This window comes from Lepidothrix coronata, unplaced genomic scaffold (genome assembly GCF_001604755.1).
Source record: "Lepidothrix coronata isolate B3197 unplaced genomic scaffold, Lepidothrix_coronata-1.0 Scaffold6, whole genome shotgun sequence".
NCBI classification, from domain to species: domain Eukaryota; kingdom Metazoa; phylum Chordata; class Aves; order Passeriformes; family Pipridae; genus Lepidothrix; species Lepidothrix coronata.
The window spans coordinates 3,746,097-3,769,277 of NW_016690186.1; the positions used below are offsets into that span (position 1 = coordinate 3,746,097).

The window sequence follows — 23,181 nt, forward strand, 5'->3', positions numbered from 1 at the left end:
TTAGAAACCTTCCCTGAGCGGGGCTAAGCAAAATTTGGCCTCAGCCCCAGGAATACCTGATAGCAGTGGGGCCCAGGCTGGTGGCACACAACCATGGCAACAAAGGGGTCCTGAGCCAAGGCTTGAAGCCTTGGAGATTGAGCAGTAACTACTGTGGCAACATTGCTCATGCTACAAAAGATCAGAGCAGTGAGAATTACAATGAAGTTTCCCCCCTTTTATTCCAAAAAGCCTAATACTTTAATCTGAAACGCAGGCAGGTTTTAGGTACTGCACCGAAGATTCATCCTTGAATACTTGGCCACTGCAGGAAAGTCCACTGGGAGTTTCAGTGCCCTTGCTGTAGTACTCTCTTCACCTCCTGGCCGCTGCCAGTTTTGCTGTTGTATCAAAACTGATACACAAGAGATTTAGTACTCTGAAATCCGAAAGCATTTACCATAAAGAAAAATGTGCTGTTTACATGCACAGGCATACATGCATTTTCTTTTTGATTTATAGAAGGGGATACAGTTGCTGAGCTCTTGGGGAAACAGATGCTACCCACACACACACAGGATAAGTGAACTTTTGGTTTTTTAACGCAGCTGCCTTTTTCTTCCTGCTCCCATATGCAGTCCCTGATGAATCAAAAATGTGTATTTTATCCAGAAAAGTATTACTTTAGAATGTTCTGAATAGTCTCTAGAGCTAGACAGATTTTAACATATATTTTTTTATTAAATATGTAAAAAGATAAACGCAAGTCAAGTTATTCACATATTCAGACAAAAATCTACTCTATCATGCGACAATTTGTGGATAATGTAAAATGACTGATACATCTGAATAAGACCTTTTTTGTATCTATTATGCCATTACTTATCTATTTATAATTAACAATACATATGTTTACATTCCTTTCAGTTTACATTTAATATATAACCAAAGCTTTATGGTGTGCTATTTAGTAAAGGTAATTACAAATGCATATTAAAACCATAACAGAAGAATGGGTTACTCACAGGGGGTGGGGGGAAAAGGACAACTCTTTCCCCTTTCAGAACACTGCTCTCCCCTCAGCACAGCCAAATTTCTAGTGCCCTCAAGGTATTTCACTGCCCCAGCTCCCTACATCAGTCACTCTGCCCTTGATACAAGCAGTGAGAGGGCTATGGTCCTCTGATTAGAAACAGGATATGAGGAATTTTCAGGAAATTAAGTGCAGCTTTTTTAAAAATTTTCTTTCTTTTTTTTTTTTTTTTTTAATACATGCTTCAAAAGAGAGAAGAGGAGAGAGGCACAACAGCCTGGCTATGAATTGTCCGGGGAGCTCAGCAACCCCAACCATTTGCACCTTTAGAAAAATGTTTTCCCTTGAAGTGCTCTCCATGCATCTGCTCAAGTATTAGCAGAAGGATGAATGGCAGTAAGCAGAGACTGATGCTGATGAAATTAAGTTTATAGCCTGATCCCAAACTCCTTGCCCCATCAGAGATCCCATATAGGTTAAAGGACATTCTGGAATCTGGAAAAAAAATTAGTAACTGCTCTTCAACAGTATTATGAAGAACTACCATTTATTACAATGACAATTGTAATAAGTACATATGTTCTAATAAACACAAATACAACAAAAATGACAATTCCCCCATTGTGGTGATTCTTGGAAATACTTATTTTGGAATATACACATTTTTTAAATAATTAAACCAGACCTTATTTTTAACCAATTGAAACGGGAGAGGAAAGTGCTGGCCTGCAGGTTGCAAGTACTTTGACTTCATCACTGAGTAGGATGTGAAGTCAGTACTGGATTGCAGGGCTGGCAAAACTTCAGCCTGCAGGGTCCAGAAACTCTTCTGTTGTGCAGGGGGAGGATTAAGGAACTGGAAATACCTGTTCTAGTGCTTAACAGTATTTTATATATTTTCGGTGGTGCAACACAACAGCAGGGTTCTCACATTTAACTAAGAGCCACTTAGCTGCAAAAGATTGATTAGGAATGGAAAACTGCATGTGTCGTGCTTGTGTGTGCCCGAGGGTTGATTAATTGAAAACCTTTCCATGGAACCATAAGCTGGGAACGTACACTTTAGGAGCCTATGAACATCTAAAATGATTTAGCTGTTCAACAGGCTTTGGAGTTTTTCAGTGAATGCCAATTGGGATGGGATTTTGACGTACCTGCTAAATCAGCATAGCAATCTCCAGTTCAGAAGATCAAGTGAGAAACCAAGAATACCAAGCATTAAATAATCAGAGAGATTACAACACACAGTTTTATGAGAAGAACGAGGAATGCTTTATATACTCCAAGATACCACTGTTTATAAAATACCATCATTTAGAACAGGGTCATGGGACCGCACTGGAAGGGAACACTCTCACTACAGACATCTCCAGGGCCTTGATGAAGGAAGGTCAGCCCAGAGCAGAAGCTGCTCTGTCCCTTTATGTTAGATGGTCCCCCTCTTATGAGTGCCCTGTCTCCAGAACTCCTCACTGCCTCTCCATGCTTTGGAAGCAGCCTCAAACCCGTGAGGTGTCCATGACTCACTTACAAAGGGTTTGGGGAAGGGTTCAGGGCTAGTGCTATTGCTAGTTTTTCCCCATACCTTGCACTAGTGAGAAAATTTCTGTCTTCCATACTTTTATGGATGGGGCAGTGGAGGGGAGAAAGAAAGCAAAAAGAAATGGCTGGCCTACTTTGTCCTTTTCTGAGGGGTGGGAAGCCAAGGATGATGGCAGAAATCATGTCCTGCAGCTATACTTGTGTCAAGGAGATTTCTCTCCTCCATCAGCACTGAGCTCTGCGGAGGCAGAGCTGCAGCTGGAGCTGGGACTGGATTCCTCAGGAAGGAAGAAAAGCTGGGAAATGTCTGTTTACTAGTCACGAAACTGGGAGAGTTTTCAAAAAACTTAAGTGGATATCTGTTTCTCCAGAAATAAGCCAAAAAACATACCACGCAGCTTTCTAACATAGGGGTTTAAATCTCCCATTGAAACAGATGCTCTGCCTGTGAAGGCAGGAAAGGAATAAACATGAGCAACATGAGTATTTTCTTCCACAACACACCTCATCGTTATGGCTTGAGTATGACATCCACTGTATCCCTTTAGTCCAATTTTTTGACCAAATTTATGCCCCAAGGCAGATGTACTAGAAAACGCGAAAGCACCACAAAGTGAGAAACACAGCTAGTGGTACGGAACTTCTTGCCACACAAAATGCCAATATAAATATGTTAGAACAAGTTACAAGTGTATCATACTTAAGACGAAAAAGAAAAAAATAAATATATATATTTTTAAAGAGCAGAACAAATCTCAAGCAGCCAAGTGGTGAAGTTGCAGTGATGTACAGTAGGTGATGTAGCCCTACAACCTCTTGGGAAGATACACTGAAAGAGGACGTCTGCAAATGCATCTTGGCAAAGTATTGGTACAGAATGCAGTGGTTGGCTGGCACTCACTATGGTACATAAATGTTAATGGCAGACTGGGAGTGAACTGATTTCAAGTTTGAGGCCGCACATGTTCCATTCTCCAGAAGAAAGTTCTAACACAAAACGAAAATTGTCAGAGATGCTGCATGAGTCAGTACTCATCCTGCTGCTGGGGCTGTTCATGGACTTGCTCTTCACCTTCATGATCATCTGTGTGGCTCTCCTGTAGGGAGAAAAAGACCCCAAAACATTCTTCAGTAGAAAGCACTCCTCATGTAATCCTGCCCCACGGTGCTCACTGTAGCATAAATCTTAACTTACAATTTTCATGCAAGTAAGTACAAAAGGGGCTGTTACCTAAGAAAAGCGGTCTCTTGTAGTATTACAATAAAATGCATTTACTTTACTTTTAATCGAGGCATATGCAGTACTGATATTTCCTTAGAAAAAAATGTCAGCTTTCAACATCACTGAGCGATATCTGTTCTGGTAAGCAAACATTTTTAATACTTAGACAGTGATATGCCAACAGCTAGATGCTGTATCATACAATACTGATATCCTCCCATTTTCAGTTTGTCCAAGGTTTTCTGAACCTGTTTGCTGTGGTTTTCACACAATCTTCACTCTGGGTTTATATCACTAAATGGACATGACACTTGTGCTATCACCTGCTTTAAAAATTAAACACAGCCTCCTTTTTGAGGTCAGGCATTCTACTTTCCCCAAAATAATACACCCATGCTAACTCCCAAAGGCTTGCATACACATTTTCTTGGGGAGGTGGGGGGGAAGAGTCCAGTATTCACTGATTTATAAAGCTACTGCCAAAATCACTAATCACCAAATAAGCACTTCCCATTTACAAATGGTTCTTATGCACCAAAGCTGTCCCTCTGAATATACATTTCCACTGGAAGACAAATCCAACTCAAGGTGATATCAGTTCGAAACAACTTCCAAGTTAGAGACAACAGACCTAGTATCCTGAGTTGACCTGGATGTTATCTGAGTTCAGAAAGTCTGGTTGACCCTTCGAGCATCCCTTCTGGATTCCCATTAAGCACAGCTGCATTTACAGCTTTCCTCTCAAGTGGTTTCCATTTTTCCACAGCATGGTTCACTGAAAAGATCCCTCTCGCATATGCTCTGCCCTGCATTAGTACCACTCTGCCGTTGGCAGCTCTGAAGGAAAACACTTTTCCAAGACACTGAGCTGCCATTCAAGTGCATCCCCAGTCCAGTACCTGTGCAGAACTCTCCTGGCTCCCAGCAATTTCGTTAGAAGCAAGTGGCTTGAGCAACAAACTTGAACACATTGATACTGCTAAGTTTTCAAATTTGAGGCAAAAATCAAGAGAAAAGTGAGGCCATGATTTGACTTTTTCCACAATAGTCCAGAGCAGCTTATGAAATAAGCAAATTCGCTTCTGGCAATAACATATTTGTATTTCTAAAGGGCAAGAGCAGGAGAATAAGGCTCCTAATAGTTGCTGATACAATGAAAATAGTCAGCTGTTTGCCACGAACAGAAACAGGCCAATTACAACTGAAAGCAAGCTCTCTATCACTCAGGTGCCATTTTCAGGTAAAAGCCACGTATCGGTCAGGGCAACTGAAGTTTAGCACCTTTTGGCCTCTTGGGGGGAATGATGCCCTTATTACATACAGTAGGTACATCATGTCAAAACAGCTTTGTGCACAGTACCTAAAAACTGCAACTTCTGTGACGGGTTGCAAGGGTGCGGGACTTGCAGAGAACAGAGTTTCACAGAGAGGAGCTGACAGCTGTGAGAACGTGGCCCTGCCTCGCAGGGTGAGAAAACTGAAGCTTGTTTAATGAGCAATGTTACCTTAACCCCATCTATCCTGACCCTCCTTATGTGTTGAGGTGATCTGCTCTGGAATGCACATGTTGCACAGACTCTCTGTATGCCCAGTTTATGTGATACCCCTATTAGAAAGCCCACTCATGTGGACTTTATAGGTCACATATACATGCTCCCTTTTCATTCATACAAAAGGAAAAGCCTCTAACCATGGGAATTGGCTTGGGAATATACTCCACAGCTCTGAAGAGGAGTGGTGGCTCCTCTCTGGCCAGGTCTACCTTTGATGGAAATAGTGAATCTTATGTGACTGACTCCCTCAGAAGTCATTCTGAGACCTGGGATACATGCTTCTCAGTGTGTATAGCTTGTACAAATACATGAAATGGGAAAGACAAGAGTCGCCATGCCCAGTTACTTTGGGACTGTGGAATCTCCTTGAATAGCATCCCCTAATAAGGAAAGTAGTGGAAGATCTATTTAGAGCATTTATTTCTGGCTTGAGCCACATGACCATGGTCATCTCTGTCACCCATGCTGAGAGGTGCTCCCTTTTGACCCTTAAATCCATCTGCCTCAAACTATTCAGGTGTGCCTGTAGATTGAAGAGCTAGACTATGAAAACCAGGTGTTGGGGAGAGTGGGTCTTTTTCCAAAAGTAGCAGCAGAGGAGTAGCTGCTAGAGCAGAAAGTTACCAAACCAACTGTATTTTGAGCAATTGCTCTGGGAAACTGAGATATCAAACGTGGGCAACTCACCCAAATTCTACATGAACTGAACCAGAACAGTTCACGTAGGAAAGCAAAAGCTTTCCCAAGTTTCTGCTTTATGCCATGACCCACATGTCTGTGTGTTTCATAACTACACATATAGCCTCTTCTTGTCCATCAGTCTGAAGCTCTCCTACTGTAATACCATATGACCAAATGCTTTACACACTGAGATCTTGACACTGTCTACAGCAGTCGCAGCATAAGAATTAGGAGCCACATCTTCTCACCAACCAAATGTAGCCTTTTTAGCACTGTTCTCTGTCGAGTTTGATGTTTTTGATGAAGAAGTAAGATTACAAATGAGCAATCTGTAATTAAAAATTACAGTGGATTACAGCCAAATGTTAAGTGACAGTAGCAGATACTACATCCCTCTTGGGTAAGCAGAGACAACGATGAGGTTTAAAACAGAACTGTAACAGAGAAAAGAAAAGGGAGCCTCTATGGACAAGGAACTCAAATGGATTGATATTTGTGCTGCTCAAACTCACCAAAACTGACAAGACAAAAAAAAGAAATGGATCAGTCTTAAAAATTTAGCCCTTAGTGAATGAAGCAAAACAGAAGCTTATGAAGTGACATGATTGAAAATACACTATGAATCGGAATTCTGGAAAAAATATTTGCCCCACTCCCCATTCCAAGACATGAACCTGGTAAAAATCCCTTCAATGAAATACTACATCAAACCTCTGGAGAATGCTTTTTATAGGGACTATGCTCTATACTTGCATTCTGAATAATTCTACACACAATTCACATAACAGCCTCATGCTGGAGACTGGGAAAGACAAACTGCTGCTACCAAGGGATTAACCTGCAAAATGATGCAAGATGAAGAATTTAACTTGGGTCAAATTCATTACAGAGAGAGAGAGAAAAAAACCACAAAACAGATCTGAAAGCTAAAGCAGGACAATGAGAGAGTAAGGTCCCAACCTAAAAAGTAGGTAGGATCTGAATCAGGACCAAACCAGTCTTTGATTTAGTGCTAATGCATTGGGGTCCTTCCACAGCAAATTACAGTCCATCTGCTAAGCTGAGGAGACCAAATCTTCCACCAAAAGATACAAAAAAATTGTGTGAGGAATGGCCTCTGTATTCCTCTGTGAAAGAGAGTGCTCTCCTGCTGAAGTGACATACCCGGCCTCCCAACTGCAACCACATTTTTAGATAAAGGCACAGTTGTTGTATGTAGTTCACATGCAGGCAGAGATGATGATTGCAACAGGGAATGGGTTGGAGGGAAGAAGCAGATAAAACACTAGGATATGGACTGAAGTTTTTGTAGAAAACTTTGTAGAAAATTTTGTAATGTGTTCGCCAGTAAGGAAAACTGCAGGAAGAAAAGCAACAAATGCATTCCTTGTGGAATCGCTTTGCTATTTAAGCCAACAGACAGACAGATGTGGCAGGAGTATGGGGAGAAGAGGGATTTTTATGGCTTTGCTTTATAAATAAATCACTGTTCTTGAATCCAGAAGACATTTTCTCTGACCACCATATATATGTAACACTTTCACCCTGTTATCACATGCCTGGCAAATTTGTCTTATTGTTTATTCCTGTGAAAATAATGGTTTCCTCCTCCTTTTTCTCTCTAGCACTTGTCCCGCACCACTTAACACATCCTCTTTACCCTGTCACTTCTCATCTAAGCAGTGGTCCCTGTCAGCAGCAAGCTTGTGGCCCTCTTGCACCTAACTTTCAACCATTAATGCTCTACATCAGTCTTTTTTAGAAAAGCACGTGAATTAGTAGTTCCTTCTGCACTACTGATATAAAATTTTAAGTCAGTTGACTACTGCTGCAACAGCTTTCTGGAAACAGATATAAGACGGCCTATGGTGCCACAGTGTTGCCAAGAGATTAAGTTGATGCTTATACACTCTGGAGCCAAAGCCATCATCCAATGAAGGATGAAGGGTCAATTGTCAGTACAATCCATACAGGGATTTAGTTAACATGAATGGGAGTAGTTCAGCTAAATCTTCACTGAATCATTATCCCTGAATGTCTCAGAGGAATTTAACCAGCACCCTTTGCTGCTTCTTGCTTTGTTCAGTGTCCACAACACTAAGTCTAAGACGCAATGACATTCTTGCTTAATCTTGCAGACAATACATTTCTGAAATTTTGCTAATAGAGGATTATTGCGTTTGCACAAGGAAGAATTTTGCCTATAGCAAGAGGATAAAAAATGCTAAAGAGCATTATCTCTGTAGATATAATCATGTACTTGGCAACCTGTACCATACATATTCCAACACTGCCACATGGGCTAGAGAAGGTTCGCAGCTGTAGACACCGAAAGCACCTCTGCCAGAATTTCTGTGATTTTCAACACATTAAAGAACACAAGTAAAAGAATTTATGCACATGGGGGAAGATGAAAAAACAAAACTGAGGCTCAGAAACATATGAAGTCAATTTATAATTGTGACACAGACCCTCCCCTTTCAGATCAACATCAGCAAGCCCAGAACACAAAACCTACACTGAAAAGCAGGGAAAAGGAATCCTTTCCCCAAGCTGAAAAGCCTGCTGTTTGCAAATGCAAACTTCCTTTTTGGGGGGAGAAGTCATGGAAATCCTAGCTGCTACACTTCTGCTGACCTAAATATAGGACATGACTCAATACTGTGCCAATAATTTTTTATGAAATTAAGCTTTTTTGTTGAAATGAAAGACATTAAGCTTGAACTTACATGTTCTTCTGAAGCATAAAGGACTTCCATTAGCCGATTGACAAGATCATTATTTTCTCCCCCGTGTTCCTGGCAGAGAAGTTCAATCTCCCTTAATTTGCCAAAGTAGAAATCCCTTTCCTTCTCCACGCCTTCAAGTGCAAGTTTTAACGAATGTACCTGCGTATAAACCAAGACGTGATGCATCAGTTTTGAGGTGCACTACAGACAAAACAACTCGGTCTAAAATTATGCATGCTAAACAATCTTACATACGTATTCAATGGTATAGCTTAAAATGAAGTCCACTTTTTTTCTGAAGTGCTAGACTGAACCATAGAGAGAACAGAAAATTGGGCTCCCCCATTACGCATCTTGGATACATCTTAACCTTGATCCTTAAAGGTCAGTTTTCTCAGTGCCCTTTTATACTGAAGCCCAAAGCAGCAGTTCAGAAATCAGAGCTACTTCAGCCTTGTCTCCTAACAAGGCTGCCAGAAGTGTCACATAATGGTAATTAATAAAACTTTCAGCTCAGTACTTGCATTGTTTTGCCTGTATTAATGTGTAGTTGTTGGGAAACCTACAATATCTTCTTGCCTAAAAATACACAGAATTAGCAGAAAAGCTCACAAAGGGAATTGGTCTAGTTAGGAAATTAAAACGTCCTCTAGTTACAAATGTGAGTTCTGCTGTGTTGGTTGGCCACCTCTCCTGTTCTGCCTCCCCACTTACCATATTGTTACAGACCTGCATTTTGGCACTCTGGTGCCATGACTGGCTGCACCACGGACTTTGTGCTCTGACTGATGCGCTGTTTCTATCAACAAATTCTCTCAAATGCTAAGTACCTTTCTCTTCGCAGCCTTGTTGTTCATGAGAATCTTCAAGCTATACTGTCAGCCTCAATTTCACCACTAGGACTGCTGCATATAATTTATGGGCAATGCAGCTGTTAATGATTAGGCTTCATAAAAATCATGACAGATGTTGCAATATATTTTTTTACATATATATACATACACACATATATATTTAAAAAAGAACAATTTTGTGGGAGCATAACATATAATTTTTTGTCTAGCAGGTTATACACAATCAGGATAATGTGTAAGTGGCTCACAAATTTGGAGAACAGCACTGTAAGAACCAATATATACAATCACAGACGAAGCTGTCTATAGTAAACACACTGACCCCAATCACATCCAATTACAGCCAAATTAGCACTTTAAAGTCTGCAATTATAAAAATTATTTTCTAAATAAAACATGCTAAATAAATCGTATCAGACTACATTTCAGTGAACTGATGCAATTTAATAGAAAGTTCTGTGCTGCCAGTTCCACTGCAAGCTAATTTATTTCCTTCACTAGTAAAAATACCAGCAGAGTTCAAACAATGCTTTGACAGCCTACTAAATCCTATCGGGTTTTTTTTCCATAACTGCTGAGCTAGTGATGCCTTTTTCTGACCTTTGTTTGCACTCTCAAAGGCATCAAGCAGCAGAACTGACCTGTTACCAGAGCAGGATCTCAGAGCATCTCATTTATGTACTAATCCATTTCTGACCAGCTGCCTGAGTGTCACACCCAAATCTTCCCTTGACAGTTTGAATCCATGATGGATATAATGATCAGGCAACTTTAATTATTTTTTCACAAAACTAGGAATAGCAAAATAGTAAACAGGAGTTTACAATATTCCGGTCTATAGATGAAGACCTCACACTTAGGATGTGCCTCCTGGATTGCCACAGCATACTGCTTGAGAGCAATGCCTGCACCCAGATAGAACAAGAATGTAACTGCTTCCAGATCTCTTGCTCTGTGCTTGCTAGAGCTTGGGAAAACAATGAACTTCAGCTGAAAAATTGGCAGCTAATAGCTCAGACCATCTCCCTTTTCTGACCTATTTACTATGAAGACATTTTCCCCATTTTTCATTCTATCACATTTGCTCTGTTTAAAGAAACAAAACCATTGAACTATGCATACATACACAGTGTTAATTAGCTACAGTATAAACACTGTTATAACCAAAACAGATATGCTTTTCTTCAGTTACATATCAGATACCTGCCTGTGCCACATGAATTCATATGAATTCATATTTCTTCAATATTTAGCACATCACATCCTACTTTTTCCTTCCATGAACATGCCAAAAGGCTGATACTGTAGGAACAGCACACATCAATTCCCACGCTCTGCTTCTGGACCAAAAGGACCCCTCTGCAACCCAGTTAATGGGTGCAAAGGCAGCAGTTCTCACTAACTGGTCTTTTCTCTGATGGCACTTACTAATAACATGAATACTCACAGGGCTGCAGAACCACGCTGGAGACGAAGCACAACTGTAGGCACACAGCCAAGATGGTGCTGTTTTCAGAAACTTCGTGTCTACCCACATACAGTTAATGGTTCCTGGGACCATTCTCCATATGTAAAGGTCCCTTCTCTGTATGTAATGGCCCCTGGTTTGTGTTGTCTCCTCAGGAGCACGGAGACACTCATTGGGTGAGTGCTAGTTGGCAAAGACCAAAGACACAGCAGGGACCAGTTCAGTATTTTAATGCTATGGGTAATCAAGTTCCAGTGCAAAGTGACATTCCTTGGAAGTGTTTAATTTACTAGCACAGATCAAAGATAATTTTAAGAGAAACTTTAAGATTGTTGGGAGCCATTGAACTAGTAAATGTTAGGGACAGCTTACAATTATTGCAAATAGCTCATTAAGCTATGCTATGGTAAAACACAGTGTACAGACATCCCCACTAATTAAAATTTTCCGCTACAAATCGCATGGAAGTTCAGATACTTCAATCTCCCTTAGCTGCTATCCATGAAAGGTCTGAAAAAAGACTCTTATAGCCACATAGGAATCTGATATCCAAGACACAATTCAACACTTCTTACTTCTAATAAAGACAGAAATTGGGTAAAAGTGGCTGCTGCCCTCATCTCCACAACTGCTGGAGAGTGGTAAAAACCAGGCAATTTGGCTCTTCCAGCATGTTCAGATGGGGGGTCGGGAAAACTTGGCTCAGAGCTGCTTTGCAGCATAACTTTTTTGGCTCATGTTATATGCCAAGGGTGCACAAGTATCCATTAGTGGGAAATGAGATACCGAATGTTGTCAGCATTAAAAAAAAAGCCTTCCAGACTACTCCAGCTAGATGATGTCTCTTAAAAACTAGCTATTAAAGCATCAACTTTTCAAATCCTCAGAATTTCTTCTCCTCTTTCGTGATGGGGGAAATTATCACTTTTCCTTCAGGGTTATTTGTACATAAAGCTTAAGGTTTTCACACATGGAACATGCTAGGAATCTGTTAGCAGTGGATGTGATAGTGAATGCTTATTTCAGTAAAGATCAAATATTTTTATGGTTGGCTCAGATGCCAACCAACTCTTCCTCCTGAAGCAATCACATTCTGACTTCTGAGAACAGATGTCACGGTTTAAGTTGCATTAAGCTGACGTTTGAACTCCACTCGACAGTGATTAAAGAAAAAGGGATTCCATGAAAAATATAAACATCCATTTCTTGTGCAACATTCAAAAACTTTTCTGTTACAGCAACTATCTAGAGCCCATTGGGAAGGCTGGTGGACACTGTTGTGCTTCCTGCTGCTTGGAATGATACCCAGAATCTGCAGTATGCTGTGTTTGGGATGTGGCTATCCATCCACCATCTTTAAGTGCATAACATTAACCAAGAACTTGCAAACAGTGCCCCAACAAACTGAAATCTTTGCTGGTCAGTGAAAATCTGAAACTGAAATGGCCTTAATTGTGGGAAATTATACACGATCCAGAATAACAACCATTTCCTGAATGCAGCTGCAGGCAGCTCAAACTCTAAAACAGTTTTTTTTCTTTTCCATTTTCCCTCATCCAGGACAAATACAGGGATCAGGCCCCATTTATACTAGCGGCATTTACACCATTCTGACAGCACAGTCTTGAGCCAGATGCAGGTATTTATTCATGTTCAGTGCAAACACTCTTGCATGTCTAGTAATGAGAGAGGTGTAACGCTGCAGAGCATAAACAAAAATGAAGCCCTTACATTTCTAACAATAAAGAAATTCTGAAGCTTTATTAACTAGATTGCAGAACATTATTTATAATATACCTAAGTATTCTCACAAAAGGAGGTCACATTTTTCAATGAAAATGGCATATTACCTTCTTAATGCCTTCTTTTCAGAATGTAGAGTGCAATGAACTAGTCTCAATTCATCTGCAAATCTCTGAACATCTTGGTATTACAAATGGGCTTGTCTTCTCCACAATGACACATTAAATGATTTATTTCATTTGCAATACACAAGAGCAAAGACACTATTGGTATTTTTCCCATCCAAGTGAAATAAAAGATATATTTCAACACATAATAAAATTATTGTACTTCAGCAAGACTTACCTGTCACTCCTAAGATATTCTTTTAAAAATACTGGCAAACACCAGTCATCTCTCCCAGATCTTACTTTTAACAATAAATCTTTTTTTTCTCTTTCCAGCTGAGCTATTTCCACTTTTGTCCCTTCATAATTCTGGAGAGCATCATTCAACAGAGGACAGTATTAGATTTCATGCCTGCCTGTGACAATGAATGCATCTAATTTTGTGCCCAGAGCAAATTTACCTGTTCGCTGAGCTGTATGACTTGAGTTTCCAAATCTTTATCTGATTTGGATGCTGAGCTGCTGGGTGCAGCTTTTTTTGCTGAAGATGGGCGAGAAGGTGTTGATCCTGGTTTAGAAGCTGGACTGGACTTAGCAGCACCTGCAAACCACAATAAATCAATAAATCAATCAATCAAGATTGATCTCTATGATAAATGCATTCCTATTAACCTGGTACTTCAAGAAAAGAATTCATTTTACAGCCAGCCATTCTCTCTCTTACTTCAAGGTGACAGTGGAGGAAGTTCTGGTGCTGCTATACCTTGGGAAAGGAAAAACCACATTTCCTAGCAGTCTGAGTTTGCTACTGAGAGTGAACAAACTCTAAAACCAAAATAAACAAACATCAAACCAAGAATATAGAGTTCCCTTAGCTCTGAGCAGCTTTCAGCTTCAAAATAATGTGCCATTAAGAGACCATTCTCCCAGTCCGTTACTTAGTGTATGCAGCTATCCCTCAAATTCCGTGGAGAAAGACAGACCTGAAACAAACTCAGCTAAACTGCCTCTGTGCTTTCTTCATTCTCAAATGTAAACCATCCCTGAGAGAGGGGCATTGAGATTCAGACAGAGCACAAAGAATTAAACCCATTGGCAAACTCACAGTTGGTCACAGTGACCAAAAGATGAGTTTTGATCTGCTTAGGTTTTCCTATTTCTTTTTAATTACTTGCACTGCAAATCTGCAAGAATACGGAGCAACATCTTTACCAGCAAAAATGGCAATTAACAAGTGCATACAGATACTCTTTTTCCCAATGACTGTGGGACACAAACGCCCAAGCAGAGGAACAGTTGTGTGCAAGGCTTTGCAGTGCCTTCACAGGAACCTCACAGCCAGCTCCTCACGCCTTGCTCTGCCTCCATCTTTCGCCTCCTCAACGCTGGCTGTTTGATTTAGTCGCTCAGCCCAGTACGTGAGTGCCTGGCTCACAGCCGTCCCCCTTGCCTCAGCTCCCATAAGCACTGTACTCTGACTCAGCCTTTTCCTTATTCCCTCCAACCAGGAATAAATTTGAGATGTAGCGGACAGACATCTGGTACAGAAACTGGTTTGGTTAAGAAGACAGAACACAAACCCAGCCTCCCTCAGACCTATTTGATTTGATTTATGAAGCAGACGTGAATCAGAAGTCCTGCTCAGTAGCACCCATGTTTATCACCGTTTCCTACAGATAGCAAAGTACAGTTGTCCAGATGTGTTGACAGGCTCCAACCCATCCTCCACCATCAAATGATGTTGACTCTGAAGCCTGGGCCACACAAGAGACAGCCCTAATCCAGCAAGCACAGCTGAGCTCTGAGTTTGTTGCAGTTCACCAATTCCAGAGAAATTTGCAGCCACCTTCTACCACACACCTCCTAGCCAGCTGCTCCTCCCAAACAATTACTTGATTTATGGCACATTACAAATTGTTCTAAGTTCTCATTTCCATGATGTATCACCAGTGTCAGACAATGCTTTAATAAAGAAATTAATTGTAAAACAAATGCAGCACAAAAAGGCATTACTAGGAAGAAATTGCAAGGAGGCAGGGACAGGGAGAGACACATCTTGTGGCGCTGTCCATATGACCAGACCGTGGAGGTCACAGTCTCACTGACCTGAGAACTGTGACAGCAGTTCACGGGAGGAGCTGAAAAGCAATGGGAAAGGAGAGCAGCAATGGGTTATTTAATCAAGCTTGCTTAAGCTTTCCTGATTTAGTCACAGGCTTCCCTCTGTAACAGGCATCTCCTCCCACCCCAAAGGATAACTCTGTATTAACTGGGTCATGTAATGCCAACGGAACACAAACAACTTGATAATTCAGTTAACATGTAAACATTTCTGTGCAAGATGGCCATCCTCCTTTTCTATGCTCTTTTATATAAGGCAGATAAGAAAAGAAAAAGAAAAGTATGTTGGTGGGATTTTTTTGTGGGTTTTGTTTGTTTGTTGTTCTTGGGTTTTGTTTTGTTTCTTTTAGAAATTGGTGACTCCAACAGCTTCCATGTCTAATTGTATACACAAACTCTTCTCTAGCAGATTTCAGCTACAGCACACAGACTCAATAAACTTGGGAAAATTCAGTGTTGTATATATGTCAGAAATAAAACGTTTTCACATTGTACTTAGATCAGCAAGGAATAAATCATCTGTGAAAAAACATTAAAAATGCCAAGATGTTTTGGTGCTATTTCTTTCTTTATGAAATTGCCTAAACTTTAGTACCCTGCCTTCAGTGTTTTCTAGGTTCAGCCCATATTTTGACTAACTAAAAGTCAGCTACTTCAGAGCAGGATTGCTAAAATGTTCTCAGAGCCAGAAAAATAATTTTCATTTGGATTAGCAGACAAACAGAAGAAAACTGATGTCAAATATGAATGAAAAACACACATGTGAAATAAAATCACTTTGACTCTAGCATTCTAGTTGGGTCACAAGTTATTTCATGAGTATTTGTATCACACACAACTGCAACACTCACCTGTACAACACTTAAAATAAAGTTTATGTATACTAAACCAAAGAATCGATTATTTATTTCTTACTGTGTTCTACACAGTTCAGGGTATCAACTGAAAAGTAAATGCTTAAAACAAGCTATGGCCCTTCAGATGTGAAACCTTGGCTGGTAAATGCAGCTCCCCCCTCTACCAACTACCCTTGTTCTACCTGCACACAAGCACTGGAGAAGCTGTTCAGCTCTTCTAGGGCAGCATCCCTTGGCCTGTCAGCTTTTCACCATTTCTCCCAGGGAGTCATGGTGCAAGACCTAAGCAACAGGTGTTGTGCAGGACTGGCATACTGCTCCCTTTCATGCTCGATGGCCCTGTCAAGCGAGACAGTTCTTTGCAGACCGTAGTACTGATCACAGAAAGCCAAATCATCAAGTGCACACCTCTTTTTAACCATCAGAGACAGCTGAGGACAGAGCAGGCACAAACTTTTAATCCCCAGGTATTCTCTCTAATTTGCAGCTGAGGGGCCCTCCCAGAGCGTGCAGAGCAAACCCACATTCCCACTGCCTGTGGACAGCGAGGGTTGGATAGCACCGATACACTGCATTGTACTCTGCCCTCCTTTGAAAACAACAAAGCCTTTTGAATTTCTACAGCAAAGTGTTACTGAGCTTTATGACGTCCAGACAAGTCAAAAGAAATCCACTTTTGCTCTGCTGCTCAGGATCTTAAATGAACATGATATTCCAATTTCAGTCACACAGATAAAGACCGGCTAAGTAGATACTTGATGGTATCAGCAACAGCTGGACAGAACTTAATTGCAACAGAGAATGCTTACGGATTTCTAATTTAAAATTTCCTGGAGGGAAAAAAAAGCTTTACTGCACATTTATTCTGAAACATCAGTTTTAGAATCAGCTCAGAGGTAAGCCTCCCATTCTAGTTAAAGCTTAATTTCATATAAGAATTAAAGGATGCTGGCTGGTAGGGTAGTGCTAAGTACTTGCCACAGCCAGATATCTAAACAAGAGATGAAAGATCTTGGTAGATCTTAATGACTTGCTGTTGAGCAATGGTTTTGCAGTCAATTAGTGCAATCATGGAATAGTTTCTAATGCATTGCTCAGAGGGACTATACAATCCGAGCAGTTTAAATTCTTTCCAACATCATATCTTCTATGACAATATTTATATATAACCCACTTAAATATTCTGAGGAAGTACAAAATTTTATACAGATATTTTATTTAAAAAATATCCAATAACCAGCTCTTTTCACTGATCAGTGAAAGAACTGCATTGTAATCAGCACCATAAATGTTTCCCACTACCAATTCCTTTTCAAGCTTACTGCTGATGTTCAAAAGAAATGCCAAGCCCTGCCCTGGAGAGGAATCACCCCTTGACCCCGAACATCCTGGCAGCCAACAGACTGGAAAGCAAGTTGGGCAGAAAAGGATTTGGGCATCCTGGTGGGCACTAAATTGAGCATAAACCAGCAAGGTACCCTTGCAGCAAGGAAGGCCAACAGCCTCCTGGGCTGCATTGGGAAGAGCACTGCCAGCAGGCTAATTCTCCCTCTTCACTCAGCACTGCTGATGCACATCAAGAGTGCTGGGTTCAGTTGAGGTCTCCCCAGTACAGGACAGACATGGATCAACAAGAGACAGTCCAACAAAGGCTCACAAAGATGACTAAGGGACTGGAGCGCCTCACATATGAGGAAAGTCAGAGAGCTGGGACTGTTCAGCCTGGAGAAGAGAAGCTTCAGGGGGATCCTATCTACGCCTGGAGTGCAAAGAAGATGGAAACACTTCATTGTTCCTTTCAGTTGGTCCCCAATGGACAGGAGGCAATGGGCTCAAAACGAAAGACAAGAAATTCCCCTTAAACATAAGAAAAAACTTCTTCACTCTGAGGGCTATCAAATACTGGCACAAGCTATGCAGAGAGACCAGGGGGTTTCCAACCCTGGAGATACTCAAAATGCATCTGGATATGGTCCTGGGCAACCAGATCTAGGTGACTCTGCTTTCAGCAGAGGGGTTTGACTGGACGATCTCAGAGGTGTCTTCCCACCTTCACTGTTCTGTGAGAACTTCTGTGACAGCATGCTCTGATTTTAGGTCAAAGCAGAGTTCAAACTACAATTTTTTTCTAAACAGTATTGCAGGTGCTTCAATTAGCACCTGGATAACTTATTTGTATCTGCCCATATAACACTAGCAGAGATGAGTTAATTCACAGCTGAAAGACAAATTATTTTGTTCTTGTACCCAAATTTAAGTTAAAATGAACCAGCTTTGAAATGCATTACAGATTTCTATCTGTGGTATTCCAGAAACAATTACTAGTATGTATCCCCTGCAGTTTTAGCTTCACTATTCTTTCTGCTAAAGACCTGTTTTACAAACAGATGTAAACTTCTGCAATTTAAAACAGTGGATGCTGGCACTGTGCAGGGTTTGGGTACAACAAAGTTAGGCTGCACATTCCAGGTCTCTCTGCATCACAAGTGCAGTCTTGCAGTCAAGAAACCTACTTGAACGTTTAGGCAGAAATCCTCCTTGAAGTTATGTGAGTAATTAATATGCTGTAAAATATTTATGTAAAATTTTGAAGAAAACATGCATGAATACAGCGTGGACGTGCATGCGGACAGTGTGGAAAGCAATGGAAGCCCTGAGCAAGCACAAGACCTGGCGGAGAACACACGAGTACTGCTCCAGTGGAATTCAGGAGTCACTCGCAGTCTATTTTAGTCAAATTAAAGGATTTCATAAAGTGAATATTCCTGACTCATGCCACAGGAGAAAAATCAAACCCAACAAGAGGCCACAGAGCTAGTAATTTCTTCACAAGCTAAAGAAAAACTCTCCACCCGCTTAAACCAAATGAGTGAGAACAGCAGATGAATTAATACTCACACACGCTTATTGCTGCAGCTACACCAGGATGCAAGGAACTGCTCAATTTAGGGATGCTTACTGGCATAAGTGATGACAAATGATGCTTAATAGGAATTAAACGACCTCAGACAAAATCTGACTTGATTTTCAGAATCCCAACACTCTGTGGTGCAGCTGCCTAATTATTTTGTGGTACTACCTTCCCTTGGGTGGCAGGACCCTTCTGTCCCCTCAGCTCTCCAAATCTCCACTGCCACTGACTACACTACAGCCTCTACACTGATCCTCACTGGCAGACAGCTGGCAAAGAGAAGTGTGTACGAGTACTTGAAACTTTCCAAATTTCAACAGAACTATCCAAGGAAGAACATACAAGGGAGTCTACTTGTCGGATGAAAAAGTTTTGCTGATGGCATGACTCCCTTGGTTTGTCTTTAATATAAGATTTGATAGGTGGGATCTAACCAAAGGGTCTTCCCCATCATAAATGAAGACTTTACTCTCGGTTTAAAATAACCAACATTTTAAAGGCAACTATTAATTGTTCTCAACTGGAACCCCTATTTTCTCTAGAAACACCTTCAAGCATGCAAGCATTCATCTGCAGTGGATTAAACCATTCCACATAGCCTAAAAAGAGTAATAATTTAAAATTTGAAATGCTCTTAAAAACCTGCATTTTCTAAAATCCCACTGTCTGCTTAGCTACAAGGAAAAAGCAGTCTCAAAATGAAAATCTGAAGTAAAATCTGCAAAGAAATGCATATTGAAAAATGAAAGATCATGCAAAAATTTGAGCAACATAAGCACTCAAACCATACCCACAGAACACTGAAAATTAAGAGCCTTTTCACCACTGCTTTTCCAAACACAATAATCTTTTTAGAAAAAAGGCCCTAGCTCCTGCACTGCAAGCAGCATTGCCTTGTGGTCTAAATTCTCGAGCTCAGTGGGTTTAAAAATTAAATTCTCCTCATGCTGGCAGGGGAGGTGTGTCTGTATTACAGCTGAGACACTTTCCTCTACCTCCCAGACCAGCACTGTCACTGCACATGCTGTTCCCATTAGTTAGTACAATTCCTTGGCCTTGTATGAACTAGGCACAAGAAGGTTTTCAGTTTGTCGCCCTGCAGCTCAGCCACACTGTCCTGGAGCACCCCACCACTGCGGGCAGAGGTTGCCATCACCAACACCAACTGCCTGTCACCTGGGGAAAAGGTAGAAAGTCTTGGTGGAAAACAAAATAAAATAAATAAATAAAAAAAGAGCATTAGAAGGAGTTCTCTAGTCTCCCAGGAGTCCTAATTGTATCACCAGCTACTAAAATAAAGACTGGTTTTGTTAAGTATCTTTATCCCTCAAAATTAATTTCCAGCATATCTGCCACAGCAGGATATACTGTTTCCCTAAAGAAAATCATTATTTTCTTGTGCAATTGGCTCTTCGATGGCACATTATATATAAAGCATTCATGCACAAACAGTTCATTCTGCCCTGGTTATTTTCCCTGTCATAGTGTGAGTATTTTTAGCTCTCATGTGATCCTCCAGTATTTTCCAGCTCTGCTTTAGTCATCCTGCTCTCACTGAATATTTCAAACTAAAAAAATCTAACAGCTTTTAGATCTAAGAACCTCTCACATTTTTAGCTTACATGTAAATAATTAATTTTATTAAGCTGTCTTTTACACGTGTATTTTTGACACCCCATACCCACACACAAAAGAGTGCTCCACGGAGATCTGCTCTGACATACAGGAATACTTACATAAGACACTAAGCTAAAATCCTGATAACCTGATCAGTATTTTCAATTTTGACCAGATGAGGCTTTTTCCGCTATTTCCCGCAGGGAGCATTAGAACTGGCACAAACAACAGTGCCCTAATATTTTAATCCTGTACCATAATTTTGACTGTACATCTGTAGGCTGTTTACCACTGCATTAGAGAAGAGCGGAGGCTGCTGGAGATCGAAAGTCGGCTCAGGGCTGGCAGATGGCATTATATCTCAAAGCAGCTGTGGTGCTGCTGGCAGAGAGCCTACAGCAGTGCTCTGTGCTGCTGGCTCTGCTCCTTGAAGGAGGAAAACACCCTAATTCCCCCAGCAGGGAGCTGCATTTACCTGGTGAATCCTTGCTGCTCTTATTCTTTCTAGAAGCAGACTTCTACACATTACCAAACCCACCCACCCACGGTACCACCGTCAGCTCGGCCACAAATCGGCTCTGTCTGATGGAAGGGATGAGGCAACGTGAGGGTGGCACAGCAGATTAGTTGTAGGGACCTATTTATGCTTCCATTTCCGAGCTGCATTATCCTTGACCTGTGCTAACTCCCCAGTAGGATCACCTTTGGAAGAGGAAGGGCTACGGCTGCTGGCCTACTCCTGACTAACACAAAACCCAGTGCATTTTCAGATTTCTCGAGTTTTGCCTTGTTTTAAAAGCATTTTTTTTTCGAATTAAATAAAGACCACACTCTGCATTTGTAGAGATACAGGTAAATATCCACGTACAGGTACAGAAAGCAACTACCTGATACCATGGGGTCCTGTCAAGCCTTAGTGCCTACTAAATACCAAAAATAATTTTAACTCATGCCAGTACCTTTTTGAGTAAGTTTTCAGAGGAGTCTTTAGGGATTTGACCACTCACTAACTGAAAGACATATCTTAGTCTACCTCTGAAAATACAGTGTTAGAACAGAGTGTCATAAAGCAGTTATAAAGAGTTAACAAGATCAGCATCTCTTAAATCACTCAAATTGAAAACTCGGTCAAAGGGCACTGGAAGAGTTATTATGTGAAACAACAGGAATCATCTGAAATGCATATGAAATATTACTAGTAGCTAAACAATTATTCCTTTAGAAATGTATACATTTGATCAATTTACAATATTTTAAAGTCTGCCAAACCCCAAAATACATTATGAATGAGTACCCACATATCTACTCGCTCTTGACACCAAACAACAGATGTATACATTTAGGCATGTCTACTACACACTGTTTAAAAACTTTTGGATTATGCTGAAAGATCTTCTGGGTTATTTTCTCTCACTATTGCTTCATTTTGTTTTGCTAATGAACTGAAACAAGGCAGTACTAAGACTTCAAAGCTTCAGTGTTAATATAGAGCAAATCACACAAATTAAAAATGACACCAAGCTGTGTGGTGTGGTCAAAACACTGGAGGAAAGGGATGCCACCCAGAAGGACCTTGACAGGCTTGAGAAGTGGGCCCATGTGAACCTTATGAAATTCAACAAGGCCAAGCGTAAGGTCCTACACCTGGGCTGGAGCAATCCCAAGCAAAAATACAGGCTGGTTAGGGAAGGGATTAAGAGCAGTGCTGAGGAGAAGGACTTGGGGATGTGGGTCGATGAGAAGCTCAACATGACCCAATAATGTGTGCTGGCAGCCCAGAAAGCCAACTGCATCCTGGCTGAATATTATAACAACTGTAAAGAATACTCCTTGTGCATGAGCGCAAGACGGAGGTACAGAAGCACATCTTTCACGGTGATTTTCCAACTACCCAGAACTTGCTCCCACATCATTCTAATTTACTCTGAAATGGCCTGAGATGAGGCACACACAAGCTGGCAGATGCATACAGAACTCCTCCCAGTGTGTCCTCTGTCAACAGGCACCCAGTAAGGGCTCTCATCCTGTCAAACAACCAGGTCACCTGATGCAGTGACGTGAGGCACAAAAGCACAATGCATCAGTGAAATGAAAATGCGCTCACCCAGAAATCAGGAAACCTATGAATGACTGACACCTAAATGAATTAGTCCTGTTCTGAAACACAAGCAGCAAGAAAAGCTGGAACTCTCATTTCACTCAGCAGTATGTAATGTCTATACCCGCCATCCTCAGCTCAGAAAATAAACTAGTGTCCTCCCTCTCACACTTCTGGACAATACGGAAAATAATAATGAAGGAATCTTTCCATGAAGAAGCTAACTCCCGCAGCAATAGGATCTTACCTAAACTCATCACACTATCTCAGTTGTCCTACTCCATACAAAGGCTGGGAAGGCACGGGACATGCTCTTCAGTACAACCAACAACACAACACAACACTGCATTATCCTCCATATCAGCTGGTTGGTTCCACTCCAGTAGCTATTCAATTTCTGTAGGATTGTCACCTCCACAGCTTTAATCTGGATGACATATTTGTGACTTTGGTAAAAACAGACCATCTGTACAAAGAATTAACAAGTCTGTGTTTAATAAAAGTGTCTTTTCCAATTTCTCAACTGGACAACATCTTGACATTAGCACTTGGGTTTTGCTTTCAAAGGGAGTGCAAGACACTACATGGGAAATTAAGAGTGTGCCAGGCCCTGAAATTCAGAGGTTCAGGCACAAGATGGTGCAAAACAAAGATGTAAACAAGCTT

At 41.0% G+C, this 23,181-nt stretch overlaps 1 protein-coding gene across 3 annotated transcripts in view; it reads right to left on the reverse strand.

Annotated features, from left to right (window-relative positions):
• Positions 1 to 711: 711 nt before the first annotated feature.
• MAPRE2 (microtubule associated protein RP/EB family member 2) overlaps positions 712 to 23,181 on the reverse strand; it is a 101,121-nt gene continuing 78,651 nt past the window's right edge. For all 3 annotated transcript variants that reach the window (XM_017831835.1, XM_017831815.1, XM_017831824.1), the window contains 3 exons: positions 13,373 to 13,512; positions 8,740 to 8,898; positions 712 to 3,651 (listed from right to left, as the gene is read on the reverse strand). In XM_017831835.1, coding sequence (XP_017687324.1) covers positions 3,580 to 3,651; positions 8,740 to 8,898; positions 13,373 to 13,512 — 371 coding nt within the window. In that variant the 3' untranslated portion in view covers positions 712 to 3,579. The remainder of the gene's footprint in view (positions 3,652 to 8,739; positions 8,899 to 13,372; positions 13,513 to 23,181) is intronic.